The 25173-nt window shown below is 44.0% G+C and overlaps 1 protein-coding gene across 2 annotated transcripts; it reads left to right on the top strand.

Moving 5' to 3' along the window:
• The first annotated feature begins 2014 nt into the window (after positions 1-2014).
• On the top strand, positions 2015-23209 carry GNB1L (G protein subunit beta 1 like). Of its 2 annotated transcripts, XM_063315568.1 has the most exons (6): positions 2015-2132; positions 2817-2945; positions 7073-7235; positions 11394-11492; positions 15280-15495; positions 22270-23209. In XM_063315568.1, exons 1-6 carry the CDS (start codon positions 2017-2019, stop codon positions 22534-22536), a joined length of 990 nt encoding a protein of 329 aa, XP_063171638.1. In that variant the 5' UTR covers positions 2015-2016; the 3' UTR covers positions 22537-23209. The 2 variants fall into 2 exon arrangements, with proteins under 2 accessions (XP_063171638.1, XP_063171639.1); XM_063315569.1 differs by lacking the exons at positions 2015-2132; positions 2817-2945 and adding an exon at positions 5911-6135 and having other exon boundaries at positions 22270-23207.
• The last annotated feature ends 1964 nt before the right edge of the window (positions 23210-25173 follow it).

Raw genomic sequence — 25173 nt, 5'->3', positions numbered from 1 at the left:
CCACCTTAGTCTTATTGCATTTGTGAAAGCATATAGCAAACCATTGTTTTTTTGGGGAGAGAGATGGTCCGTAGAATTGCCAAGAATCAGACAGGATTGAACGAATAGCATCCTCATCCTCATCCACATCATAGCAAACAAACACTTTTTTGGCCAGGGGATTTGATGGACGGTCAAACGCCCTCTTTTCCTATGCCAATCACCTTGGATAAGACCTTTGCCAAATCATGCACTCGGCACATCCTGTTCCATGCCAGCTAAAGGATCCTCCCCAAATTCACACTCACAAAAGTATCCTTCTATCAGCAGACCTTCAGTCAATTATCTGGGGAAGGAAGAACAAGAGTGATTAAAATTTCCCTGGTAGTTCCAGATTGCCTCTGGGGAGACTCTGCTGTGTTTGTCTCCCTCCTTAGTCTGGAATATTTTTTTCAGAGTTGCTCCTTTGCTTCCGGGATAATTCCCTGTGGCATGTTTCTGCATTAGCAGTCTTTTGAAACAGCAAGGGAACCCTAGAAATGCACGCTAGTGTCTAGAAGGCATTCACAAGCTAGAGGTATTGGCATGGCTTTGGAGGTTGAACAGGAGTTTAGAGGAAATTTTGTAGTAAGAATGAACCATACAGAAGATACCAAGGAGTTGAAATTAACTCAGGCAAATCAATCTTGTAGGTGGGTGTAATTCATCAGCATTGACAGGTGACATTCTAAGAACTAACAACCCAAAGGACGACATCAAAGAATGTTGGGTTTGTTTGTCTTCATGCCTTGCTTGCAAACAATAAGGGAGCTTGTAAAATTTGTTTCTGAATGAGCATCAGGTTGGGATCTAGAGATGCAATCTGTTAAAATTAAAACTCTGGGTAATTACTGATCCCACCCATCAAATGCAGCTCAGTGGCCTGGTTCACACATAAATGAGTGTGTTTTCAGCTTGTGCAAACCTGTGCATTTTGGAATAACACTGCATTGGGATGCTTTTAACTGCTGCCTATTGGTTAAGATATTTTTAAAAAAAATGTATTCGATTGCAAGGCCGCCAACTTGTCAACAAGTCTTGCGGCCTGGGTGCACCACCACCCTAAGCCATCCCACTGATTGAGGTGGCCGATAACCTACTTCAGATAAATGTAAGTAAATATGTAAATAAATGAAAATAAGGAAACAGAACAGGTAAGCAATCCATGTGAGGGCTTAGGCCATGTGTGAACAAAACTTCTGTTACTTACAAATTTGCTTGCTTAGGAGGGCTCAGCCCCTAAAGGAAATCCTATCTTACATTAAGTAGCCATGGTGGCCCTGAAATAAATAAATAAATAGACAGACAGACAGACAGACAGACATACATAGATAGATAGATAGATAGATAGATAGATAGATAGATAGATAGATAGATAGATAGATAGATAGTTCCAGGTTTTGTTTTTCCATTTTTTCCCCTTGTCTTAGCTGTGAAGAAGAAAAAAGTTTATAAATTAATTTAACCAGTCCTGGAGCTCTGCCTTCTTTCTCCTCCATTGGAAGGTGGAACATGAAAGCAAGATGCAAAATTTTGATAGTGGGATTTGTTTTGGAGGATATACAGGACATGTTCTTTTGCTGTGATTTTTGCCTTTTTAAAGGATTTGATATTACCTACGTTCTAAGTGCTTACATGGTTTTCTGATTCTGTCAAACCATGTACATCAATCCATAGTTCTCACTCAAGGCAGCCAGTGGTTAAGGCGCTGGGCTAGAAACCAGGAGTCTGTGAGTTCTAGTCCCGCCTTAGGCATGAAAGCTGGCCGGGTGAGCTTGGGCCAGTCCCTCTCTCTCACCCCAACCCACCTCACAGGGTTGTTGTTGTGGGGAAAACAGGAGGAGGAAGGAGTATTTAGGTATGTTCGCCACCTTGAGTTACTTATAAAAATAATAAAGGCAGGATAAAAAAAATAAAAAACAAAAAATAAAATAAGCCATGTTTCCATCTTTCCTTATTCTCTTTTTCAGGAACCTCTCGTTGGCTCTTGTTGCCAGGATGGCTGCCCCTGCTCCAGATCCAGTGTATGTTCTCCGAGGAACAAACAGTGCCGTCAATACTCTTTGCTTTCATTGTTCAGACCCAGACCCAGAGTTTCCCATTCTTTACTCAGGGTGAGTACCGCAACAGCAGACCGGTAGTCCTTGCTTAATGACTGTCCGCTTACGACCTACCTGTACTTACGACTGTCGCAAAGCGTTGCACTGCCTCCACAGTCACCTGATACGGCATTTGGCAGCCAGCTCACATTTACGACCAGTTGCAGCGTCCTGTGGTCACGTAATCGTGATTTGCGACCGTTTTTGCCAGTTTCCGGCAAAAAACTTCCAGTGGAGAAACTGGATTTGCTTAACAAGCACTATGATTCACTTAACAACCTGTGATTCACTTAAGGACCACTGTAAAAATGGTCGTAAAATCGGGTCTGGTCACATGGTGACTCACTTAATGACCGCACCGCTTAACAACCAGTTTTTGGTTCCTGTTGTGGTCGTTAAGTGAGGACTACCTGTATTATTGACAGCAAATACAAATACAACAGTGTTGTATTATACTGCCATGTACTGTATTTTACTTTACAAGTTATCCTGTTTAAGTGGTTTACCATCTATAACAGACACAAGGAAATAACAAAGGAACTAGAGGGGATGTTTCATTTAAATAAGAGTTGTAATTACCTTGTCCTTTTAGGTTCTCACTTTTTTACAGCTGTGTGCAAGATCTGTTACATTAAAAACTGGGTCAAAATGTCAAAATAATGGTTAACTCTCCCTTTTTCATTTTTTGTTTCAAAAAAGATCTTCTAATGGGCTGATCCATCTCTGGAATCTGAAGACACACAGAGCATGCAGTAGCCTGGATGGCCACAATGGAAAATCAGTGTACTGGGTGAAAACGTTATCCAACAGAAGAAACGCACTTCTTAGGTGAGCCTACAATTCACCAGGCATAATTCAAGTTTGGCAGCGTTGACCAATTGGTTGACTACGTGCCATCAAGACAGTCTCATCTCTTAGTGACCACGCAGATAGACTTTCTCCAGGTTGATCTGTCCCTGCTTGGTCCTTCAGATCTTCCCAAAAGTCCACCCATTACTGCTGTAGCTGAGTCCATCCTCCTTGCTACTGGTTCTTCTCTTTCCTGCCACCTTTCCCAGCATTATAAGCTTTCCCAGAGAGCCAGGTCTTCACATAAAGTGTCCAAAATATGATAATTTCAGCCTGATCATTAGTGCCTTGAGTGAGAACTATGGATTGATTTGTTACTGTCTGTCCAGACCAGCGTTTCTCAGCCATGGCAACTTTCAGATGGGTGGACTTCAACTCCCAGAATTCCCCAGCCATCAATCCTGGGAGTTGGTCCACACATCTTAAAGTTGCCAAGGTTGAGAAACACTGTTCTATGTGCTTCTGTAAATAATTTTTAATGGAAGTTGTGAGTATTCTATAGGCACAGCGGCATACTGAATGGCAATGGAGCCCAGCAGATTATAAATCCAATCAATCAATAAGCCAAAAAGAGGCTTTGATATTTATTTTTTTGTTCTACGCCACTTTCAAGAGCCTTCACATCCCTGTTCGCAAACTGAATACAGTTGTGCTTCCCTGCTGATGGTACAGGGTCCCCAGTAGAAGGGACCCTCTGCTCCTTCTGTGCCAGAGCAGATTTGAGTGGCACATAAGGGGAATAAAAGGGGAAAGGGAGTGAGGGGAGGTCCCACTGTATGTGTGACAGTTAGCTTGGAGCCCAGTGTTCGCTTTTTTTAAATGGGGCTCTGCATTGCTTTGGATTTGATTGGAAAAAGGTGTTTGCAGGCACAAAAGTAGTATCCGTCTGGCACTCTTTAAAGCAGTGTGATCCTCTGAAAAGACACAGCTGCTTTAAAGGGTCGCTGACCAGCGGCACGCATATGCCCCATGCAGGTTGAAGCACTTTCCTGGAATTGAATCCAAAGGGTTTGTCAGCCTGCTCTGCTGATGCAACACGGCTTTCTGTAAGTGGAAATTGGCCCTTTTGCGTGGATTTGCCACTGCGTGGGTACAACGAGCCTTCAGGAAGCACGCATCCCATATCTGTTTAATGCATGGAAATTGTGTTTTCCGGGGCTGGATTAAACAGCCAAGAACCAACCTATAAGGCTGTTTCTTTTTCAAGGAAGTCAGACTTACTGTTACCTTAACCCTTTGACAGTGTGTTTGTGTGTGTTTGGGTATGTAGCATTTATACTGATTGCACCCAGGCAAACAGACACGCACAACAGCTTCTGCCGTGATAAATCCACACATCTTGTAGGTGCCCGGAGTCTCTGTGTTCTTTCCCTCCAGTTGCATCAGGTTGCCAAAACCTTGCTAGGCTTCGGGAGATGTTTCAACCTGTTTATCGTGGAACGACATCTTCTGTAGCAGACCTGATTAGCATTTAGATTTGTTGCTGTCTGCATAACCACAATTCACACCTCGGAAGATTAGAAATAACTGCGAGCTGTTAACGTAATTACGTGCCTCCACTCGGGCTTGTACGATGCTACCGAATGAGTATCGGGGCAGAAATTTTTCAGGGTTACGCTTGTCTCTGGTTTGGTCCTTTGCTTTCCATTCCATGAACGTTATCGTCCTCCTTTTTTTCAATAGCCTCTTTTCAAAAGCACAAAGTCTCTTTTCTCAGAGAGAAACTTTGGGGAAGCAGATCAGCTTGGATAATAAAGGGGCTATCCTGAAACGTAGTCTATATTTGCCTATCATGCTAGGCTAGAACACACATGATACCAAGCTCTGATTTATTAGCGAAACTGAAGTTGACTCTGATAAATGTAGACTTGGTGAGCTTAAGCTTGCTCACTCTCTTCTGCTCTGGAAAGGTTTTTCGTTCAGTTTCATTAACCACAGTCTGTTATGCTGCCTGGCATGACAGACCATGATTAACAGGCCAGGCAAGCCCCTTTCCAGCTGCTGTGTCTGAGATGGCTTTTTAAAACCAACTGTACTTAAGCTGGACGATAATTCTGGTTGCAGAAAACTCAAGAAATGATGGGGAACTGAAAGCTTTCCCCCTCTCTGGCTGTGTTGGTAGAATGAAAGGGGCGAACAAGGTGTTTTGGGGTGGAGACCGGCAGCAGTCAGTGCTTCCTTTACTCAAAGACATATTTTCCTGAAATTGCACGGCTAAAATGCAAATCCAAGAGTCTTTAAGAAGCTGCAAACAGCTACACTGTGTGCAACCCCACGTGCTCCCAACCACCTTTATTGCTTCTGATGCAAAGCATTTTCACCCCTATTAAAAACCAAAGAAAGCCACCAATTTCCATCCAGAAGCTCACCTTCGCCCATATATGTAATGAAGCCTCACTCATTTTGTAACCTTCACCCCCCCGCCTTAAGTGCATCTTAAGTTGCCCCCCTGTGCTAAATTGTGGCCTTCTTAACCATAGTTAAGAAGGCCACCATAGTTGGTGGGCTAAGCCTTAATCAGCTGTGTTCATATAACACATTAAGCCACACGCTAACTGGCTTCACACATTCATGCTAAGCCAAAGTGTACTAAATTATACGGTAGCTTAATGTGATGTATGAACCCAATCTTAATGTCACCCAGAGTTCTGGCTGAAAAGTTTTTTAATTTTCCAGCTTTGATTTCATTCCTGAAATAAGTTGATTTCCCGAGAAATATCTGAAAGCACCTGACAGGTTTGATCTGAGTTGGAGAGGATCCATTCCCAGACAGATATAATCTGTGGTTTCCATGGATTGCAACAGTCTTTTTCTTTTTCTTTTTGTCTGAAAGCACAACTTAGTAACAACGGCCTTGTGGGTTCCTGCATTGTGGATCACTGTGAGATTTCCAACCCACGGATTTCCAAAAGTCACCTTGCAAAGGAAGGTGGATTGCGTGCATGAGCCTCTTCAAAATGTCTCTTCTGACTTTCTTTCTTTGAAGCAGATCTTTTTTATGCTTTGAGAAATCTGAGTTAGCTCATCTTGGCAGATGGCCTAGTGTTATCCCACATACCATTTCAGAATGTTTCTTGGGTCCTTCCAGATGGCACTCCTTAATAGATGGAACCTGAAGCATGCCCATCCTTCCAGACCTGATGGGCTGGATAGAGACAACTGAAGAAAGGTGGTCCCTTGAATATCCTGACCCTATGCCATGAATTTTAAAGCCAGTGCAGTCATAAAAACACCCAACCGTATTCCTGAATCTGCTTGATCTAGTTTAGGTCCCTCCATATGATGCTGGACTACAGTTCCAATCCCCTTGGGCCATGCTGCCTGAAGTTAATGAGAATTGGATGTCCAAGGTATCTGGAGAACATTATCCTAAATGCTGGTCTCAAGGCACTGCAGATCGGTTACTAGCCTTCTAAAGGTGGGCTTTATAGAAAACACAGTTTATGGAGGATCTCACTTCTCCACATGGCTGTTAGTTAAGGGGTTGCTGCTGTAGGCAGGAGACCTGGGGTCTTTGTCCCAGTGTCTTTCTCCAGGGAAGTCCTAACTCAGTCATAAAATAGATACAGAAAATCTCAGCATGTCACTTTCAGTTACTTCTGGAAGTAAGCGAAGGCAAAGACACCTGTTGGATTGTCCATCAGATCTAGCATCAGAAAATGTTGGATCAGTGCTGTGATGCCTCAGAAAGTAGCTTCCTGTATTCACAGCTTCGGGGTTGGCCAGCATAAAACCGGAGACCCACAGAAGTATTAAATAACATGTATATAACCTAGAGAAAACATTTTTACTTAAACTGCTGTTTCAAGAGTCCTTTCAACAGCTTTATTAATCTGAACTTTCATATCACATACTCCAAATCCATTTTGATGTGCAAATAAGATTTGAGTTCCCCTCTGTGTCAGTAGCCAGGAATCTAGTAGTGTTGGGTAACCTGTTGAGCTGGACATTTAAGACAGTGTTGTTTTAAAAGGGGGTGGGGGAGTACTAGAAGCATGGAGGTTCATCAGGGATTTGCCATGAAACTGAATGAGCCCTGGGGAAGTGAATGAATTTTCTACCCAGAGGGCTTTCCATATGACAAATAACACTTTTGGTTGCAAAAGTCAGGGCCGTGACCAGAACGTCTGCCTGTGGGACTTAGCCGAAGGAAGGAACATGGTCACAGACTCTCTTTTCATGGAGAATGTTGGGTTCTGCAAATGTTCACATTCTGAGGTGACAGAGAAACGGTGTCTCCTGGCCACACCTTGGAAAGGGTTAGATGAGGTAAGTAATTCCTATAATATGGATGCTCTCTGCATTGTGTTATGGCCAGGTAGCCTCCAGATGTTCCTCTCAGTTTGGCTACTGGCAAAGGGTCATGGGGATGGTATTGTAGGACATCTGGAAGGGTGCTCCGGTTTCATAAATTACACAATGGAAACTATTGCTGTGTCAAAGAACTTATTGGAGAGGGGATGTTAGAATCCATCAGCTGAGCTCATTAGATCTTTTGAGATGATGGTGGTGGTATTTCTTACGCCCGGTTTTTAGCAGGGTTTCCAGTCTGTATAGCTGATGGTTCTGTTGCTCTCGTCTGAGATGGGGTTCTGACCGAAAAACATGGCTAATAATTTTGATGCAGTTGACATAAGTTCCCCTTCTCTGTCCTACTGTGATGCTGGCAGTATCCCCATGTAGATTCTGGGAAGGGATGCGGCTGCTTTGGGGAGATTCAGGCACACCCCGTGTGTTGCAAAGCATTGCCCAGCCCTAATGCTAACATTTTTTTTATAGCATCACCAACCAGCAAAGTAACAGGGATTTCTTAATGGCCAAATATATTTAAGAAAACCACACTACAGCTACCCAAAGTTTCCCACTCATTGGAGATGTTTGTCCATCAGGGGGCACTTTAATTATGATTTCTGCAGGGAGTTGACTCAGTGGCCTAAATGATCTGTTCTAACATTGCAGATCTAGGATTCTGTAGGGAAGGTGTAAGAGAGGAATTTCAGCTTAGCGGCTGAGCATGTGTTGGAGACTTGCATTCTAATCCTGTCTAAATCCTCAAGTTGCCACCATCAAACTAGTTGAATCAATGATCTGATTCAATAAAAAGTAGTATCTTAACCTTGGACTTTCCTCTTCTTTGGTTAGGAATCAGCTTTAGACCAACTTAGCCTGTTTCTCCAACTACGTCGGTATTACCTACAAAATGGGGCGGTTGAGATGTTAGTAGCCTCTGACTTCCATTGGGCCTGACTGAGTGTGGGAAATAGTCAGGGAAGATGGAAGATATAGCCCATCGTTCTTTCCAGACCAGCTGCAATGCTTCATGTTTCCATTGCACTTGGCTTCTTCTCTTTCCAAAGCAGATGTTCTATGACCTGAGTGGTGATCCGTTGCCTCGGCGAGCGGGCTTTGTGGTTTGCAGTCGTGGACTTGCTGACTTGCCCGATAGAAATGTTTGTCAGAAGTTCCATAAATTCCGTATAACCTGGAAACCTCCATAAACACGTCTCATTCTGAGCCAAAACACTTTAAGGCTTATGATTAACATGAAGACTTAATATGTGTTTACACTTGGCCATTACCCAAACGAGCATTTTTTTTCCTTGAAGCAGGTTCAGTCTATGAATAATAAGATTTAAACAGGCATTTATTTGTTCTTGATTGCAATAAAACCGCCAGTTATGAGCTACATGCATTTCTCCTGCCAATTTGCCAGAAACGTGTTTAAAAAGCCTTAGAAATGTCCCAAAAAAGAAGAGGGTATTTTATTGGGGTCACCTGTAGCCACACAAGAACATTATTAACTCCAGGCAAAAGTGAAAACATTTTTTTTTTTCCTGGAGAAACCAGTGCAGAATTCTCCTGGTTTTAAATTACATGCAATGTAGGATTTCTTTCTAAGGCCCAGCGGCTACATGTGTGAAGGTTCTGTCAATCCAGCCAGAAATTCTCATGCCACAGCTTGTCCACTCTTGGAACAAGCAGTACTCAGCCAATGTGATGTGTGGTTAAGGCAGGGTTTCTCAACCAGGGTTCCGCGGCACCCTCGGGTTCCGCAAGAGGTCACTAGGGGTTCCCTGGGAGATCACGATTTATTTAAAAAATTGTTTCAAATTCAGGCAATTTCACGTTAAAGAGGTACGTTTCTTTATTTTTAGTGTTCATGCGTTTATACAGGCCTACCCATGAAACAAATACAATAATTTTGTGACTTCTGGCCTATCTTTGAGCCTGAACGTGCAGGGGTTCCCCAAGGCCTGGAAAATACTTCAAAGGTTCCTCCAGGGTCAAAGAGTTGAGAAAGGCTGGGTTAAAGTGTCATACCAGGACTAGGAGGCTGATCTCATCCGAGAGAAGTCCAAGAGATGATTTAGAAGGCGAGTCACTCTCTAAACTAGGTAGCGCTGAAGACGTTACCTAGCCAGGTAATGAAACGTCTACAAGAAAACAACCAAGCTCAGGGAACACCAAGGACTCCATAGGCACTCTCTTTTCACCCTGCCTGCCTCATGTTGCAGGGAAAAGAAATGGGAGGTGGGAATGCTATGCATGTAGATTTTTTGTTCTTGAGGGAAAGGTGGGAGAGAGAGAGAGATCTTAATGGGTAACTACATAAATAAGCCAGCTTCCCATGTTCTTATTTCCGAGGAAAAGTGCAGTAGGATCAGACAGCAAATTTCACAGTTGGTGCACCTCATTAAGGCCTCCAGTAAGGTCTGATTTCTGCTCATTTGGTTTTCTTGGTGGTACCAGAAGAGGAGCCAAGCAGGAGCAGGTCCTGTTTTGTCCTCTGCAAGTCCCAGTCATTTCAGTGGCCCTTTCCCTGCTTCAGCTCCACTCGCTGCCCTTCATGTTGAAAAATGTGTCAGCAGTAAATTGTAGCTGGTGGTGTCCTCCCCCCACGCTGCAGAGATTGAAATACAATCCACAAACTGTTCAAACTGGGGTTTGTGTTCTTGAAACAGCTTGGTCTCATTTCTGTTCTCCCTGGGGGATCGCAGGCTTCGGTGCAAAGGCGCAGGGTTAGTTTTAAAGGTTAATTTGTAAGTGGTGTGTTGAATGCAACACACTGGGTTGGCAAGGCCACCCTCTAGCTGCTCGGTGTGCAGCCTCAAAAATGCATTTCAATGAGCAGATGCAATTTTTTTTCATGTGAGTGCATAAAGCTGGGAAGGCGGCCAAGGAGGAAAAAGGGGGGGAGTATTGAAAGAATTCAACTTTATGGAGTCCCTCAGTTATGAGGGTCATCCTGTTGGGGGTAGCAAATGCGTTGTGTAAATGCATGGAGCCGTATATCTTAGTTGCCCAGTGGCACAAGCTACAGTTTTATTTAGACCAAGGGCCATCCTCAGAAAGCATACTCCAAAAGCTTGGGCCAAACCCAAATCTGATTTAAGTTGCCTTAATTCATCAAAATATAGCTAACATTCTCTGCAGGTACAAGAAAACCTTGATTTAACTCCTTGATCCAGGGAGAAGAGCTGTCTGTTATTCCTGCATGTCCATTAAATCTGAAATTAGACTATTTGCATCCATTTGCAGACTTACATCTTGAAGCGCATGGCAGATTGGTTTAATGATGAAAACATGATTTAATGTAAACGTAAGTGCCTCGCCCAGACTTCTTGGGATGCAGTGAACTTGTCTTTTATTTTGAGGCAAAGTCTGGGCAGAAATTTTGCCTGTTGCAACTAAAGTCCACTAAATGGGAGTCTGTTAAATCAAGGCTTTATTGTACTGAATAGTTCTTCCATCCCAGTCTGGCCATGTTATATCTGGCAATGTTCTGGCAGTGTTTGGGGAGGCTCTGGAAACTACATAGTGATTTGTGGGGGGCAGGTGCAACCAGGTCTCTTATTTGTGCCCCCATTTAGATAGACTTCTTGAGGCTGTTGGGATTTCAGGAGAAAATCCATCCCTTGCTTTGAGACCATCTCCCTGCAAAGAACTGTAAACAGCCTACATGGTCATTTGAAATGTCCTACTTGGGTAGCGGCCATTGTCCATTGGGGCAAAGAGCACAAACTGGAACCTCCTCCTCAGGAGTAATCTCCAGTAGGATTTGCTTCCAGGGGATCAGACCACAGTCTTCTCCAGTTAAGGTCCAGCTGGGATGGCAACATCTAGAACAAACAGGTATGAGGTGGAAACATACTTAATGGCACCAGGCAAGTCAACCCGGTGTTGAATTTGGAAAACGACACCTTTGACGCCTTTGAAGTGCGAAAGAGAAATGTTTTGTTTTCTACCCAGCTTTCATCCACGTTAACAGCCGTGTGTCTTTCCTGGGGTTGATGGGTCTTCCTGCCCGTTCTCCCCGCTCCCCGCAAATGAAAGGCTTTGTCCCAGCCTCTTGCAAATCACCTGAAAAGATTTGTGTTGTGTTGGATGCTGGCTGGTGGCCAACTCAACTTGTTTTCTTAATGTCAGGTTCAGGTTCTGGAGCTGCCGTCTAAGACATCAATCTGTATCTTGAAGCCAGAGACTGATGCCAAGCTGGGCATGCCCATGTGTCTGAGGATGTGGTGGGTAAGCCAACAGAAGCTAATTATAAAACACTTCCCCTGGTACACACACATACCACTACGCAGAACCCATGAATCATTCTTTGCTCCTAGAATACTTCTTTGTTGATTGTCAAAAGCAATCAAGTAATTATGCTGTTAAAGGCAGGAGGGAAACAGGGATCTCCTTCACCTAACCACTGGAGCAGTGTTTTGCAAATATGCCCTATGAAACAGATCAGAGAAGAGAATGCACCATCCAGTTGGGGGGAAGTCATCCTAGCCCCTTTTCCTCCTTTCAGTCCAATGCAGGGTTTCTCAAACAGGGCTCCGTGGCACCTTAGGGTTCCATGAGAGGTCACTAGGGGTTCCCTGGGAGATCACGATTTATTTAAAACATTATTTCAAATTTGGGCAACTTCAGATTACAAAGGTAAGTTCCATTCTTTATTTTTAGTGTAAGAACACTGTTCATGCACATAGACAGGCCTACCCATGAAATGAATATAATAATTTTGGAACTTCAGGCCTATATTTGAGCCTGAATGTGCAGGGGTTCCTCCCCTGAGGCCTGGAAAATATTTCAAGGGTTCCTCCAAGGTCAAAAGGTTGAGAAAGGCTGATCCAATGAAAAGCTTAAAGTTGCTGAAGTTGAGAAACATTGATCTAACTCTAAGGATTATACATTTTTCCCCTACCCATAGTAGATTTTAGGAGTCACAGTTTAAACTTCACCACTTCGAAGTAGTGCTAAATTCCACTCCTCCATGGATGTCGTCATAAATTTATTTCAGGATGGTCTAATATTTTATTTCTACCTTTCCATCATGACACATTGGCTGCTGAGAGTTTAACTTGATAGCCCATAATCCATCAAGCAATCGTGACACTTAGCTCATTTTGCTGTTACTTTGAAAACCCATCAGGGAAAAATTGGACGCCGCCCAGAGTCACTTTCGTGAGATGGGCGGCTGTATAAATTTGATTAATAAATAAATAACTTGAGAGAATTGCCATCCACCTGGCCAGCACACGTGTTATGGCATTTTATATAAAACACATAGTTCACTTCCAGTTCTTACATGCATTTTTTAAGAACAATCGCAGTTGCGCAACACGGCCTTTCTCCTGGTGGGAGAATGAAGGGAAGATGATCTCTCTGTGTGTGTGCGCGCGGCGCATGCAGTTTCCGCCTCGCCCAGTTGGCAGGAAAAGTGTGTGATTTGCCTAGGATGAGTTGATTGGTATCAGACAATAAAACATCCTCCTTTAAATATTTCAGCCTGCCTCAAGCCCAAACAAACTGACAGAGCATGGTACCCAAGGTGTTGTACAATCCATAAATCATTATAAAAATGGAACAATTGCAGTAATCAGCATGTTATGTAGCATGAGTGATATCAAGATCAATGTGGTCTGGTTATAGGGGTGTGGAATGGCATAGCACTGGGGTGGAGAACAACAACACGGATGAAGCCCCCCCCAGAGAACGTGTTCCCCAGAACAAAAACAGGATACAGTATGCCCAAATTCCAGTCGGGACCTGCTGATAATCTTATTTGCAAAATCCATCTAGGTTTTTGATTTTAACAGTTTCCATTCTCTCCCCGCCACCCGGAGCTTCCCTATGCATTCTCTTATCTGCAGAGAGGGTGGAATTAAGTTTCATTACAGTGCGCCTATCTGCATATCACAAATTTATGAAGCTGCTTTGCTAAGCTAAGATTGTCTGTTCAGACAAGTAACTCCTCCCAGATTAAGCATGATTTGCTTAACCATGGTTGATTGAATGAACCACACGGGGTTTGCAGCACCAGGCCAAGCCATGCAGAGGCGGGATTGGTATGCCATGCTGAACCTCACCATTTCGTATAATGCATTAACCCAGTGTGCAAACTGGGCTACTGATTGTGTTTTGATATAATGCAAAGCCAAAATTATTTGGTCTAGTTCTAATCCTAATGGATTTGTACTTCCTGCTAAGTAAAACGCAGCCCAGCCCTTTTATGGTTTATGTCTGTGTACAGTGCTGCTCACTGAATCCCGTTTTATTGGCTGGAATGCTGGAAAAATAGGAAGCTCTCAAAGATACGAATGGAGCATCTGGTCAAACTAGGCTAATGATGTTGATTCTAATGATTGTACTAGTTCTCCAGTTCTTGCCTGTTACTTGAAAATCTCTACCCAGAATGGTCAAGGTTAATAGAGAGGACGCTAATAAGAAATTGAGCTATTTGTCCACCTAGCTCAGTATTGCCTACACCAGTGGTTCTCAACCTTAGCAACTTTAAGATGTATGGACTTCAGCTCCCAGAATTCCCCAGCCAGAAAGCTGGGGGATTCTGGGAGTTGAAGTCCACACATCTTAAAGTTGCTAAGGTTGAGAACCACTAGCCTACGCGTACAGCTGTTCTCCCAAACCTGCTCCATCCCTTACTGATTATTTCAAACTGAAGATGTTGGGCATTGAAACATGGACCTTCTGCAATGTGCTCTCCTGCTTGTCCAGAAGATGCACGAGGAGAGATTAGCATCCAAATATGGTATCTCTGGCCATCTCTGGCCTGTCAAGGCATCCCTCAAATGGCTTTTGTGGCGGACATTTTCCCAAGGCTAAGCTACATCCTGGAAAAAGCTTAGCTTTGGGACCCATTAGAGGAAGATCAGTGCTTTAATACCATGGATCCCAGAAGCCTGTTTTCTTACCCTTCTTTCTTTTCCACATAAGGTTAATTGTCACTAGCAGGAAGACCACCACTGTAGTTAATACAGCTATTCCTAGAGTATATCGCGTGATAGGATTATGACATTTTAGCCTGAAAGTGTAACCGGGGAGGGAAGAGTGAGGATTACCTTGTCCATTAATTACAGTACTTATTTCCGAAAACTGCTAGCTTGTCGGTTAGCTTTTAGTATATGCATGCCAAATATTTAAGGTTTAATCAGAAATCAGATCTGAAAAAGAAGCAGGGGTCCTATTCGGTGGGGGTTTTGTCTAAAGTGGCATTGACACGTTTTGGTTTTTCTTTTTTAATCTGCTTTGATTAGGGCTTTTGAGTAGTCTTAACATGGTGGGTCTTCTGATTTCATTGTCGTTAGTCCCCGGCCATTCCGGTGATGAATCTTTTCCTTAAGTGTGACAAATAACATTCTGTTCTTGGACTGATTTCAGAGGCTTAAATAGATGGGGGGCTGCCCAAGATGCTGTGGCCTTTGACCCATGACATCATTAATCAAAATTGCCCTTGGCTGGTTACAGTGGGGACAGCTCCCCACTGAGAGCTGTTTCAGAAGTGGTGGGGGGTTGAAAGGGGAAGAAGAATGTAATTGTCTTACTGTAGAATTTGGAGATAAAAGCCAGGTGTGGGCTCTTCCAAGCACTTTATTATTTTGAAAAGGCAGAATTCAGAGTGGATGAGAGAGAGACACAATGACAGGTAGGGGCATTGTGCGTGGAATTCAAGGGTTGTTTGAAAAAGCGTTGTTCTGATGACCCTGTTGGAAAGGAGGTTGACATCATTTGCCAGAAAGGCATTTGAGCCCCAGCCAGCCTTCTGTCAACACCCAAGCCAAGATTTAAATGGCAAGAATAGATTCTGAGAGAGTTATATGGGTTGAATAAGAGGAATAGTGGTCATAGTTGAGGTTTTTTCTTAATGGTCCTAACTTGTTGGATAGTGAAGCTTAGACACAACACCAGATACATTTTTGAAACCACGTTGTTAAGAGTTTGATGACCTGCTGGCCTTTCCTTCCTGGACCTGACCCCACACGCTGTCTTCGCTTTCTGTATTTGCTGTCTGTGCTATCAGCCCAACGTTGGTTCTCATCCCCTCCTTCTGGCTGGCTACGAGGATGGATCAGTGGTTCTGTGGAATTTGTCAATGGGGAGAATGCTGAGTCGGCTCACATGTCATCAGGAGCCAATCATGAGCCTCGACTTTGATTCCGAGAAGACCAAGGGAGTCTCTGGTTCATCCGAGAAGATGCTTTGCGTCTGGAGTCACTCTGAGCTGCAGGACTTGGAGGTCAGTCCCTTTGCCCTCCCTAAGCTATTTGTTCGGTTTTGCACTAACAGTCTGATAGATTGAAAAAATATTTAGGCACGGAATGGGCTCGTTGCAAATGCTGGGCTAATTAATCACAGGCTGGTTATGATCTGAGAGAGGCTGGTTGGAGATGGGAACGGTTCTAAACTTTTCCTGTGTTGTTTTCTTTTTTTAAACCATTCCATCTTTGTGAGAAAAAATGAACTTGGGGCTGCCCAAATGTCTGGGATTGGAGCTCTGCATGGGTCAGAAGTGGGGGAAAATAATTCTGAATAACTAGAGAATACAAGTGGGGAGAATTGGTCAGGGGGTACTTATCGCTCAGCTTACGCTAGTGACTTTTTAACGTTACAATAATACCTGGCCAAATTGGGCACGTCAAATCATTTGTGTTTTTGACTGGACTTGGAAACCAGTTTGGTGGGGGGCAGAGTAACCTTTTTTTTTTAATTCAAAAGGAAATAGTATGGGATAAGCTGGCAGATCTGTTTTGCACTGAATCTGCATATAATTTCTATGAATCGGAAGGCGATTTTGATCCACCTTTCCGCGTCAGTAACCCTCGTGTTAGGTTGTAAACCAAGAGAAGCAATTTAAGATTCTCTAATAAGCATTATAAATAATTCAAGTCAATCGGAATGACCCACAGCTATAAGAAGCAATATAAAATCTAGAAGTCATTAAGGGAGTAGCCCAATTATTTAGGGGAAAGAAGAGCTGGATAATCCAAACTGGAACTGGGCAAAATCCATTGGAAAGAATGAAGATTGTTAGATGGTTATCAGGAGATTGAAGCTGGTCAACACCGAGAACTCGCTTAAATCCCACTGATAATGCCATATGCGAAAAGGTCCTCGGATTTGTAGCTGATCACCAATGAAAATTGGTGTCTGTCCATCCGTCAGTCCATCAATTTGTCCGTTCATCCATCTGCCTGTCCGTCTGTCCAGAGGATAGAGAGATCGGAAGGGACGGACAGATGGATGGACTGATGGGCAGGAAGATGGACGGACACACTAATGGACAGGTGTGCAGATGGACGGACAGACTGTTGGTCGGACAGACGGGCAGGCAGATAGGTGGACAGAGGCGGACAGATGGACGGACAGAGGCGGACAGACAGATGGGCTGCTTTGCATCTCCTGAGATCGTCAAGGAACAGATGTTAAGCATAGCCGTGGTACAAAATCTGCACCCAAAGCGCCTTTACTCCTCTCTCTTGCACACAGTTTCCCTGATTTTCTGATGGTTATTAATTTATATTTCTGCTCAATACCTTTTGCCTGGATGTTTGTCCCTCCTGCCCCTTTCTGCCTGCACATAGTACTTACGGTCAAATGGGTTTCAGCCATCTGTTAATCTAAGAGAGACTGTGATCGGGTATTCTGGGTTTCAGTATATTATGGGGAAATATCCAGCTGCTAGGTCCGCATAGTCAAAGCAATGGTGTTCCCCGTAGTAACATATGGCTGCAAGAGCTGGACCATAAGGAAGGCTGAGCGAAGGAAGATCGATGCTTTGGAACTGTGGTGCTGGAGGAAAATTCTGAGAGTGCCTTGGACTGCAAGAAGATCAAACCAGTCCATCCTCCAGGAGATAAAGCCAGACTGCTCACTTGAGGGAATGATATTAAAGGCAAAACTGAAGTACTTTGGCCACATAATGAGAAGACAGGGCACCCTGGAGAAGATGCTGATGCTGGGGAGAGGGGAGGGCAAAAGGAAGAGGAGCCGACCAAGGGCAAGGTGGATGGATGATATTCTAGAGGTGATGGACTCGTCCCTGGGGGAGCTGGGGGTGTTGACGACCGACAGGAAGCTCTGGCGTGGGCTGGCCACGAAGTCACGAAGAGTCGGAAGCGACTGGATGAATAAACAACAAAAAATCTTAGCAGACTGTGTGAACTACTCCATCGCTTGAAGTTACAACCCCCCAAAATAAGCCCAGAACTGCATTTTGCTAACCCAGTTTTGGCCTGGCATATGAGCTCAGCGATTAAAATGGAGTCTTCGAAACAAGGAATCCCCAGTATGCTCTCCATTTCAATAGCCAAAACCTGCTTATCTATTTTTCTATCCCCTCAGACTATGCATTGCAAATTGATTTTAAAGATGGTAGAATTCGCGGACCAAGCCACACAGTTGTTCCAAGCCAGCCTTTCTGAATGCTGTGCATTCCGCCTCTTCCACCTTATATGCAATTATGTCTATATGATTTCTACGATGCAGCCATTTTTTAAAAGGAAAGGACCGATATTTGATCTGTGAATACTGCTGCTACGTTTCTGGCCTGGGAGCTCACCGGAGATTGAAACGGAAGAAAATGAGCACTCCTTTAGCAAGCAGGATGGCCCCCCAGAGAGCAACGTTTATACTAGGGCTGTGCAGCTTTGAAAATAATTTGGAAAAAGCTGTATGAAAATTCGTGCGATTCTAGCCTCTTTTGGCCATTCCTTAAAGGATCCTGTTGTTTTCTAGACCTCTGTAGAGCCAGCAAAAACAGCAAAACCACCAGCTGTAGTTCCTTGAAGGAAGCCACTCGTTACAATTGATGGAACTTTTTAAAGCAGCTGCAAATCTTCTTGCATTTGCACGGGCTCACACAAAGTGCAACGTACTTTGGGGAAATTATTTTCAAAACTGCACAGCCTTAATGCGAACATCCATTTCTAAAGCAGGAAATTTGGTTGCAGCCAGATTTTCTACCTCCTGCTCCTCCTAATTCTCAACATCTCAAGCTACATTTTCAGTCAGTCAGTGTAATTTCCCCCTCCTCTTCTGGGTCTCTCTCTTTTGGTCTTGCATTCCCCAAAACTCAAGAAATTCTCAGCTAGCAGGAGAGCATCTCTTGTATTTTTAATTAATTTATTTTTCAAATTTAGTTTAGTATTAGCTCCCATCGGTCCAAGTTGGACCACCCAATGGCCAGCTGACCCCAAATAACCTTGTTAATCATTGCCTTATCATCGATGTGCCATAAGCCTGTCCGAATGTAGAGCTATTTAGAGATATTTATGAACCGCTCCTTAGAAAAAGCAAATACTAGTAAATCCTCAGTGAAGAGCATCCTAGTTTTGGCTCTGTGGGTCTAAAATTAAGTTGTGCTTAGGGTTTTTTGGACATGCTGATCTACAGTGGGGAAGACTGTGTTTGTATGAAAGAAGTGTGCATGCACAATGCTGGTTGGCTAAAGCAAGTGTTTCATTAAGACGTTTCTGCAGAAACCAAGGTCACCCAGAGGAAGATGCCTTCTGTCTAAACCAAAATCCACATCAGCACCAAGAAATTAAGTCAGTGCTTAATTAGGGAGGACCCTGTCCAGCCCTAAGACCAAAGCTGGTGGAAGATTAGAAGTTGGTCAAATGTAGAAATTCTTCCTGCATCTCTTGGTTGCTTGCATGGCATTTGGGCAGCTGGTGCATGAGCAGGAATGAATATCCACTAATGTAAGTGGACTCAGCTAATTCCATCATTTAGAAGAAAGCATATTCGGGTAAAACATAAATCTTTTTTAAAAATCCACCATATGAAAACTGCCTGCAGATGGACAGCTGGTTTGCTGCTTTGCAGAAACCTTAGCTACATTTTTTGTACGCAAAGATTTTGGTTCTGGCATAAGAGAGAGAGGGAAACAAATGTTTTAAATTGTCATATCTAATACGGCCATAAAAGAACAGAAAAGAGAATCAGGGGGTGAGAGAGAAAAGGGAGATTATCATTTACGATAATACTTGGTTCTCTGTTGGTTCCCCACTCTTAAAAAATTCTGAGAGAGGAACGACGCTTGTGTTCTGTATTCCATGCGATAGAAAACCCAGGATCCGCTCATTCTGACAGGGACTGTATGTTATCACTCTTCCTAATAACAAATTTGGGGACGAGTGCCAGCAGAATTGCAGCCAAAACAGGCTACTGAGAAAGAGCAGAAGGCATTATTCTACTTGCAGCAATGCTGAGCTTGGTTGAAATATGAAAAGAATAAAATTTGAAAGGCCACAAGGATAGAGCTACCCCACCCCTTCCCCAATAGCCAATTAGGATGGACAAAGTTTTTTATAACAAGCTGAAATATACCTCCTCCTCCTCCTCTTTGCTATCCAGACTATTACAGACCCCCATTAAATTGTTCCCTTCTATCCGTTCGGGTTAATAATATAAACCAGATGGGGCTTTTTCTTGACATTCCAGGCTCCTGACATAATCGTGGCATTTGGAAAGCCACTCCAATGTCACTCTATTTTTATTGCAAAGATTTTCGGCAGCTCTCGCTCTGTAATGAGCCATCGGAGGGCCGAGTGACAGAACGGTGTTTTGGGTGGCACTGTTCCACTGTGCGGTTGAAGGGTGGGAGAAATAATCTCCCCCGTCCTTCATCAAGAGGGGAGGCTGCTTGCAATGAAGGAACCTGTAGCACCAGGATGACAGCAGCAATCCCCAATCTGGAGGTCTCCAGATGTTTTGGACTGGAACAGGAATCCAGATGTGTTGGACATGTTACCCATTGCACCCACTGGATAGCTTTCCCCCACTTAGAGGTCCATCAAGTGCCTGAACCTCCAACTCCCAGAATTTCCCAGCTCATAAAATCATTGCTGAGAATTCTGGGAGTTGAAGTCCACACAACTGGACGCAAATTCCATCCGTTGCCCAGGTGGAGGTCCGGAGAACTGAACTTTAACCATATTAATAAATCAACAAGTGACAGCTGTTGCAAGATTTTATGCACAGTGTTTCAGCCATCCCTGTTTCCAGGGTTTGACCGTCCCCTCCCCACAAAGCCCCCAAGAATTAAACTGGCTGGATTCATCCAGCATGGTGAATTTAGTTTTTGGATTAACTCACTTCCAGGATTTGCACAATATTACAGGTAGCCAGTCCCCAGTTTAAGAACGAGTTCCATGCATGTCATAAACTGCTAGCAGAACAGATTCCAAACTTCAAATTCACCAACTTGCACATGTTGTCAGAATGCTGGTGTTTGAACTTCAGCCGGGCAAAGGTTTTTTCCCTGCTTCTAAGATTTTGTTTTCTCCCTTCAAAAAAAACCATCTATCATACAACTCATGGGATCTGTCCTTCTCCCCTGACCCTCCACCCCCCCAATAATTTTTGATATCTCCCTTCTGTATGTCGATGGTGCCAGAATAAATGCACTTTAATTGCATAGAATTACTACTTCATACAAATAATGGAATGAAGTACTAAGATAAAATTCCCAGGGGTTTTACCTTACAACCGAGGTCATACACTCATTTTTATTGAAGCTCTTCAAGAAATGTTTTATTTTTTTCCCCAGAGCCTTGTGGTATTTGGGTAGGCAAGTATAGTCTATAATGGAAAAAAAAACCCAATCTTTTTTAAAATCGTGTGTTAAGACTTATTGTCTGTATATCCCAAGACTAGTTACATCTTTTAGTTTTAGAATGCAGACTGGATGTCGCTCCTGAGGTCTGCTGGCATATTTAATTATTTGCTATACAGGTAGTCCTCAACTTACGTCCATTTGTTTAATGACTGTTTGAAATTACAACGGTGCTGAAAAAAGTGACTTGTGACGGTCCTCGCACTTAACGACCGTCACAGCGTCCCTGTGGTCATGTGATCAAGCTTCCAACAAGCAAAGTCAATGGGGGAAGCTGGATTTGTTTAATGACCGCAGCATAAAAGGTCGTAAAATTGGACACAACTCTTAATGACTGCATCACTTAGCGACAGAAGTTCCAGTCCCAATTGTCATAAGTCAAGGATGACCTGTATTTATCTTTTTGTTCAGGAGCTCAAAGCTCAATAGCATCTTCCTCCCATTTTTCCCCACAGCAACAGCTCTTTGATGTAGACTGGCATAAGATAGAGTCACCCAGTGGACCTAAGTCTCCCAGGGAGTGTCCATGGCTGAGGATGAAGTGGAACCTGGGCCTCCCCACTCCTAGTCCAGCACCCTCACCACTCTACCACTTCGGTTTTCTGGAGTTCTATCTGTGCACAAGTGGAAGGAAGGGATGTTGGAGATACTTTCCTACTTTCATGGTCCAAGAGTGTCTTCCCTACCTAGATATATGAACCTCTCCTCTCCCTCCCAACCAGGCCATTGCTAGGAATTTGGGGAATTGATGCCCACTTCTTTGGAAAGCATCCATTGGGGGCAGGCTGGTGCAAGAGAACCTTGTCTCTCTTGGGTGATCAGGACTCACTGCTTGCCTCCCCAAGATTGTGGCCAATTACAGTCGCACAACCTCCTCCAGCAAAACAGGGACATAGGCTTAACACAAATATTTTATCCTTTCACAGAAGAACCTTCAGCTTCCCCAAAAGGTAAGAGAGCTGAAAACTCCCACCCTGCTCTCTTTGGTAACCGAACCAGCCTGACCACTGTAGTGCTAGTTGGCAGCCAAAATGTGGTTTCAAAAGACGTGCAATCACAGATGTACGATGTTCATGCTGTATGGAAAGCAAAACAGGTGTGGCTGAACTTCAAAGCAGCAGGTAGAGTCTGTGTCAGGAAAAGGAGAAGGCCATTGCAAGAAGCATCTCTAAGTATATTCGTAGCTTATAATTCATGCCATGGTATCAAAATGTTGGTATAGAAGAGGAGAGAAATGGGGGCAGGAAGTGAAGAATGGGAGCTGCAACTTCAGCGTGCTTCCATTCTTTGGGGCCAGATGAGGTCAACTTTATCAGGAGTGTTTGTCTTTTCTCTGACCACACGAATAAATCTTTGCCATGCTTATCTCCCCACCTCTGATGCTTTCCACAGCTTCAACAAACATACCAGCTCACCAATCCTGGGATTGCCGAGGTGACCCTTCGTCAAGACAAGAAGATCTTGGCAACGGCCGGCTGGGATCACCGCATCCGCCTCTTTGGCTGGAAGAAGCTTAAGCCGTTGGCTGTCCTAGACTACCACACATCAGCAGTCCATTGTGTGGCCTTCTCAGACCACAACCAGCCCAGTGAGAGACTAATGGCAGCTGGCTCCAAGGATCACCGCATCAGCGTCTGGTCAATATATAATCAGACATGAAATGAGGACTGGAGAAGACTAATGTTTGCGAAGTTCAGAGCTGAGGCCAAGATATGAGAGAACCAGTCACTGTCCTAAAGATTGGAAGGAGAACGTCAACTTTAGCATAAGCTATTGTTGAGTTCAGTACTAGCAAGAACCACTGGGAATCCTTGGGTAGGATCTCCTCCTGGTTAGCTCTCCGCTGCTACTGGTTGCCCGGTGACTGAGCAAGTGTCACCTGCTGTCCCTTCTACTTCTCAGAATTCTGAGTAAGGATGCTTATAGCCACACATTTGTTATGACAAGGGGTCTCCCTTCCTCCTGATGGCATAAGCAATTACCCATAATGAACCCGGTCTAGAATAACCACCCCTTCTGTCTTCATTGAAGTCAATGAGAAAAGTCGGTCACAGCTGAGTGACGTGATTTCATGGTGGACCACAGCATGTAGCTCTCTCCTCTACTTGGAATATGAGATCTAGGACTTTGAGAAGCTCTTTGCAACGTCTTCATTGTGCCAAGATGCCAGGGTGCTTCTCTTCTTTTTTGTCCACTTTCCTCTTCTCTGTGTCATCTTTAGTTTGCTCACTCTCCTGATGGCTTCTCAAATTTAAATCAGCAGCCAAGAACATGGCAAGGGACAGTCTCTGGCTTCGTTGCCTCTTGTCACCCCAAACTGTGCCATTAATCTGCAAAAAAAAAAAAGGTGGATGGGAATCCAAGATCTCACCAGAAGCATTTCAGAGATTGTGAGATCTTTCCCCACCACCTGTAGAACCACCCACAAAAGGATTCAGCTCAGCAATCTAGTTGATACTCTCATTTGAGATTCTGGAATACGTTTTTCCAGCGTAGCCAGTTGTTTTGGTTAGAGGACTTGATTCTTTACTTGCGCACAGGAAGAAAATACCCTTGAGTGCCTGAACCAGGGCAAACGATCAGTTTAGATGGATCCTACTTATTGAATGAGCCACCTTTCCTAGGGATTAAATGTTGTAATAAATTTGTATGCTCCCAAACACAATGATGGCATCTTTCTGTAGACAGCTAGTTTGAAGGGACAGTCTCAAACAAACCTGGCAATTTGTGGTTAGATGTTAATTAAAAAAATAACAATGGACAAACCTGACTTCTGGTTTCTCTCCATTTCTACCAGAGTTAATTTCGGCTTACCCTGTTTCCGCTTTAGCTACACACCTGCTATTTCAACAATAAGTCAACAGCATCGGAGACAGACTTCCTATTTAATTCCCGGACATAAAGCTGCTTACCCTTACCTTGTCAGGATTTATCCTCAGTTTGGCCCTGGGGTCCAGCCCATTCCTACATCTAGGCACCGGCTTGGCAGCTGCACAGTCTCTGCTGACTCAGAGACCATGGAGCAATACAGGCCAGGATGATCAGCATTATGGAGTCCACTGGTGAAGCCATCCTAGAAGTTTCACATTGGTGCTAAATTGTGGGTTTTATAAGCTAGACTCTTGCAGAACACAAAAACACAGGTGCCCTGGAGTCAAGCAAAAATCAACACCCATGGTCCCTTTTTGGGAACAGTGCTGGTGTAATCTTACAGTCCCACTGCATCTTTCCTAGATTTTCTTCCTCCTGCTTATCATGCATCTTGAACATTGATTTCAGTTTGTCCAATGCTTTTCATGGGATCATTCTTCTGTGTCCTCTTGGGATAAAGCAGGTGCATTCCTACAGTACAGAGGATGCTCCCAAGTGTGAGATACCCCTATGTGGCTTCATACAACCCTTCTTTTTCCAAGGGATTTTTTAAATCTCCAGCAGACCACCACCAGCCAACCATAAGTTGACTTCTGTCAATTCCAAAAATGCTGTTGGCGCAGAGCCCGAAGTATGCCATGGGTTAGATGCAGAACAGCACTTAGCTCAGTATGGTTTGCATTGGATAAAGGAGATAATGATAATAGTACCAATAGTAATAGGCATCTTGGGTGCAATCCCAAAACGTCTGGAGCACCCCTTGAACACCATCGGCACTGACAAAATCACCATCGGTCAATTGCAAAGGGCAACTTTACTCGGAACAGCTCACATCCTGTGATGATACCTTTACCACCATCAAACAACAACATCTATCCCAGATCCTTGGGAAGGACTCAATAGGTGGACAAAAATGCTAAGTCTAGGCTAAACATCTGGCTGATTGTGCAGCCAACCATAATTTATTAAATGTACACGCCGCCCAACTCCTGACGACTCTGGGCGGTTGCAAACTCTGATGCTCTAGCAAACTTCGCACACCTCCTTCCCCCTCTCTGTCCTGAACAAGATTGCTTCTGGGCAGCAGAGGATTCCCCCACCCCACCCCACCCCACCCCACCCCACCCAGAATGGCATGAGAAGCTGGAAGAGCATCACTTATCCACTGGATCCCCCTCAGGAGCATTCGTTGGCATCCTTCCAGAAGTTGAAGGAATTCTTTGACAAGCCCATAAGAGTCTGTCCCGGTCTTACAAAATGATAGGGTTGGTTCCCCCCTCCCCATAGAAAAAACTCAAAATAACTACTGGGGGAAAAAGAAAAGTCATTTTGCAACACAGGGAGATGTATGCAGGTGCACCGAGGTCTTCTGGCCCTCTGGTTTATAAAACAGCGGGAAGCCCTTGTACTGATGGCATTCAGAAG

Source organism: Candoia aspera, chromosome 15 (genome assembly GCF_035149785.1).
Source record: "Candoia aspera isolate rCanAsp1 chromosome 15, rCanAsp1.hap2, whole genome shotgun sequence".
Lineage (NCBI taxonomy): Eukaryota > Metazoa > Chordata > Lepidosauria > Squamata > Boidae > Candoia > Candoia aspera.
Note: the sequence above shows the minus strand (reverse complement) of the source record. Positions and strands in the feature narration are given on the sequence as shown.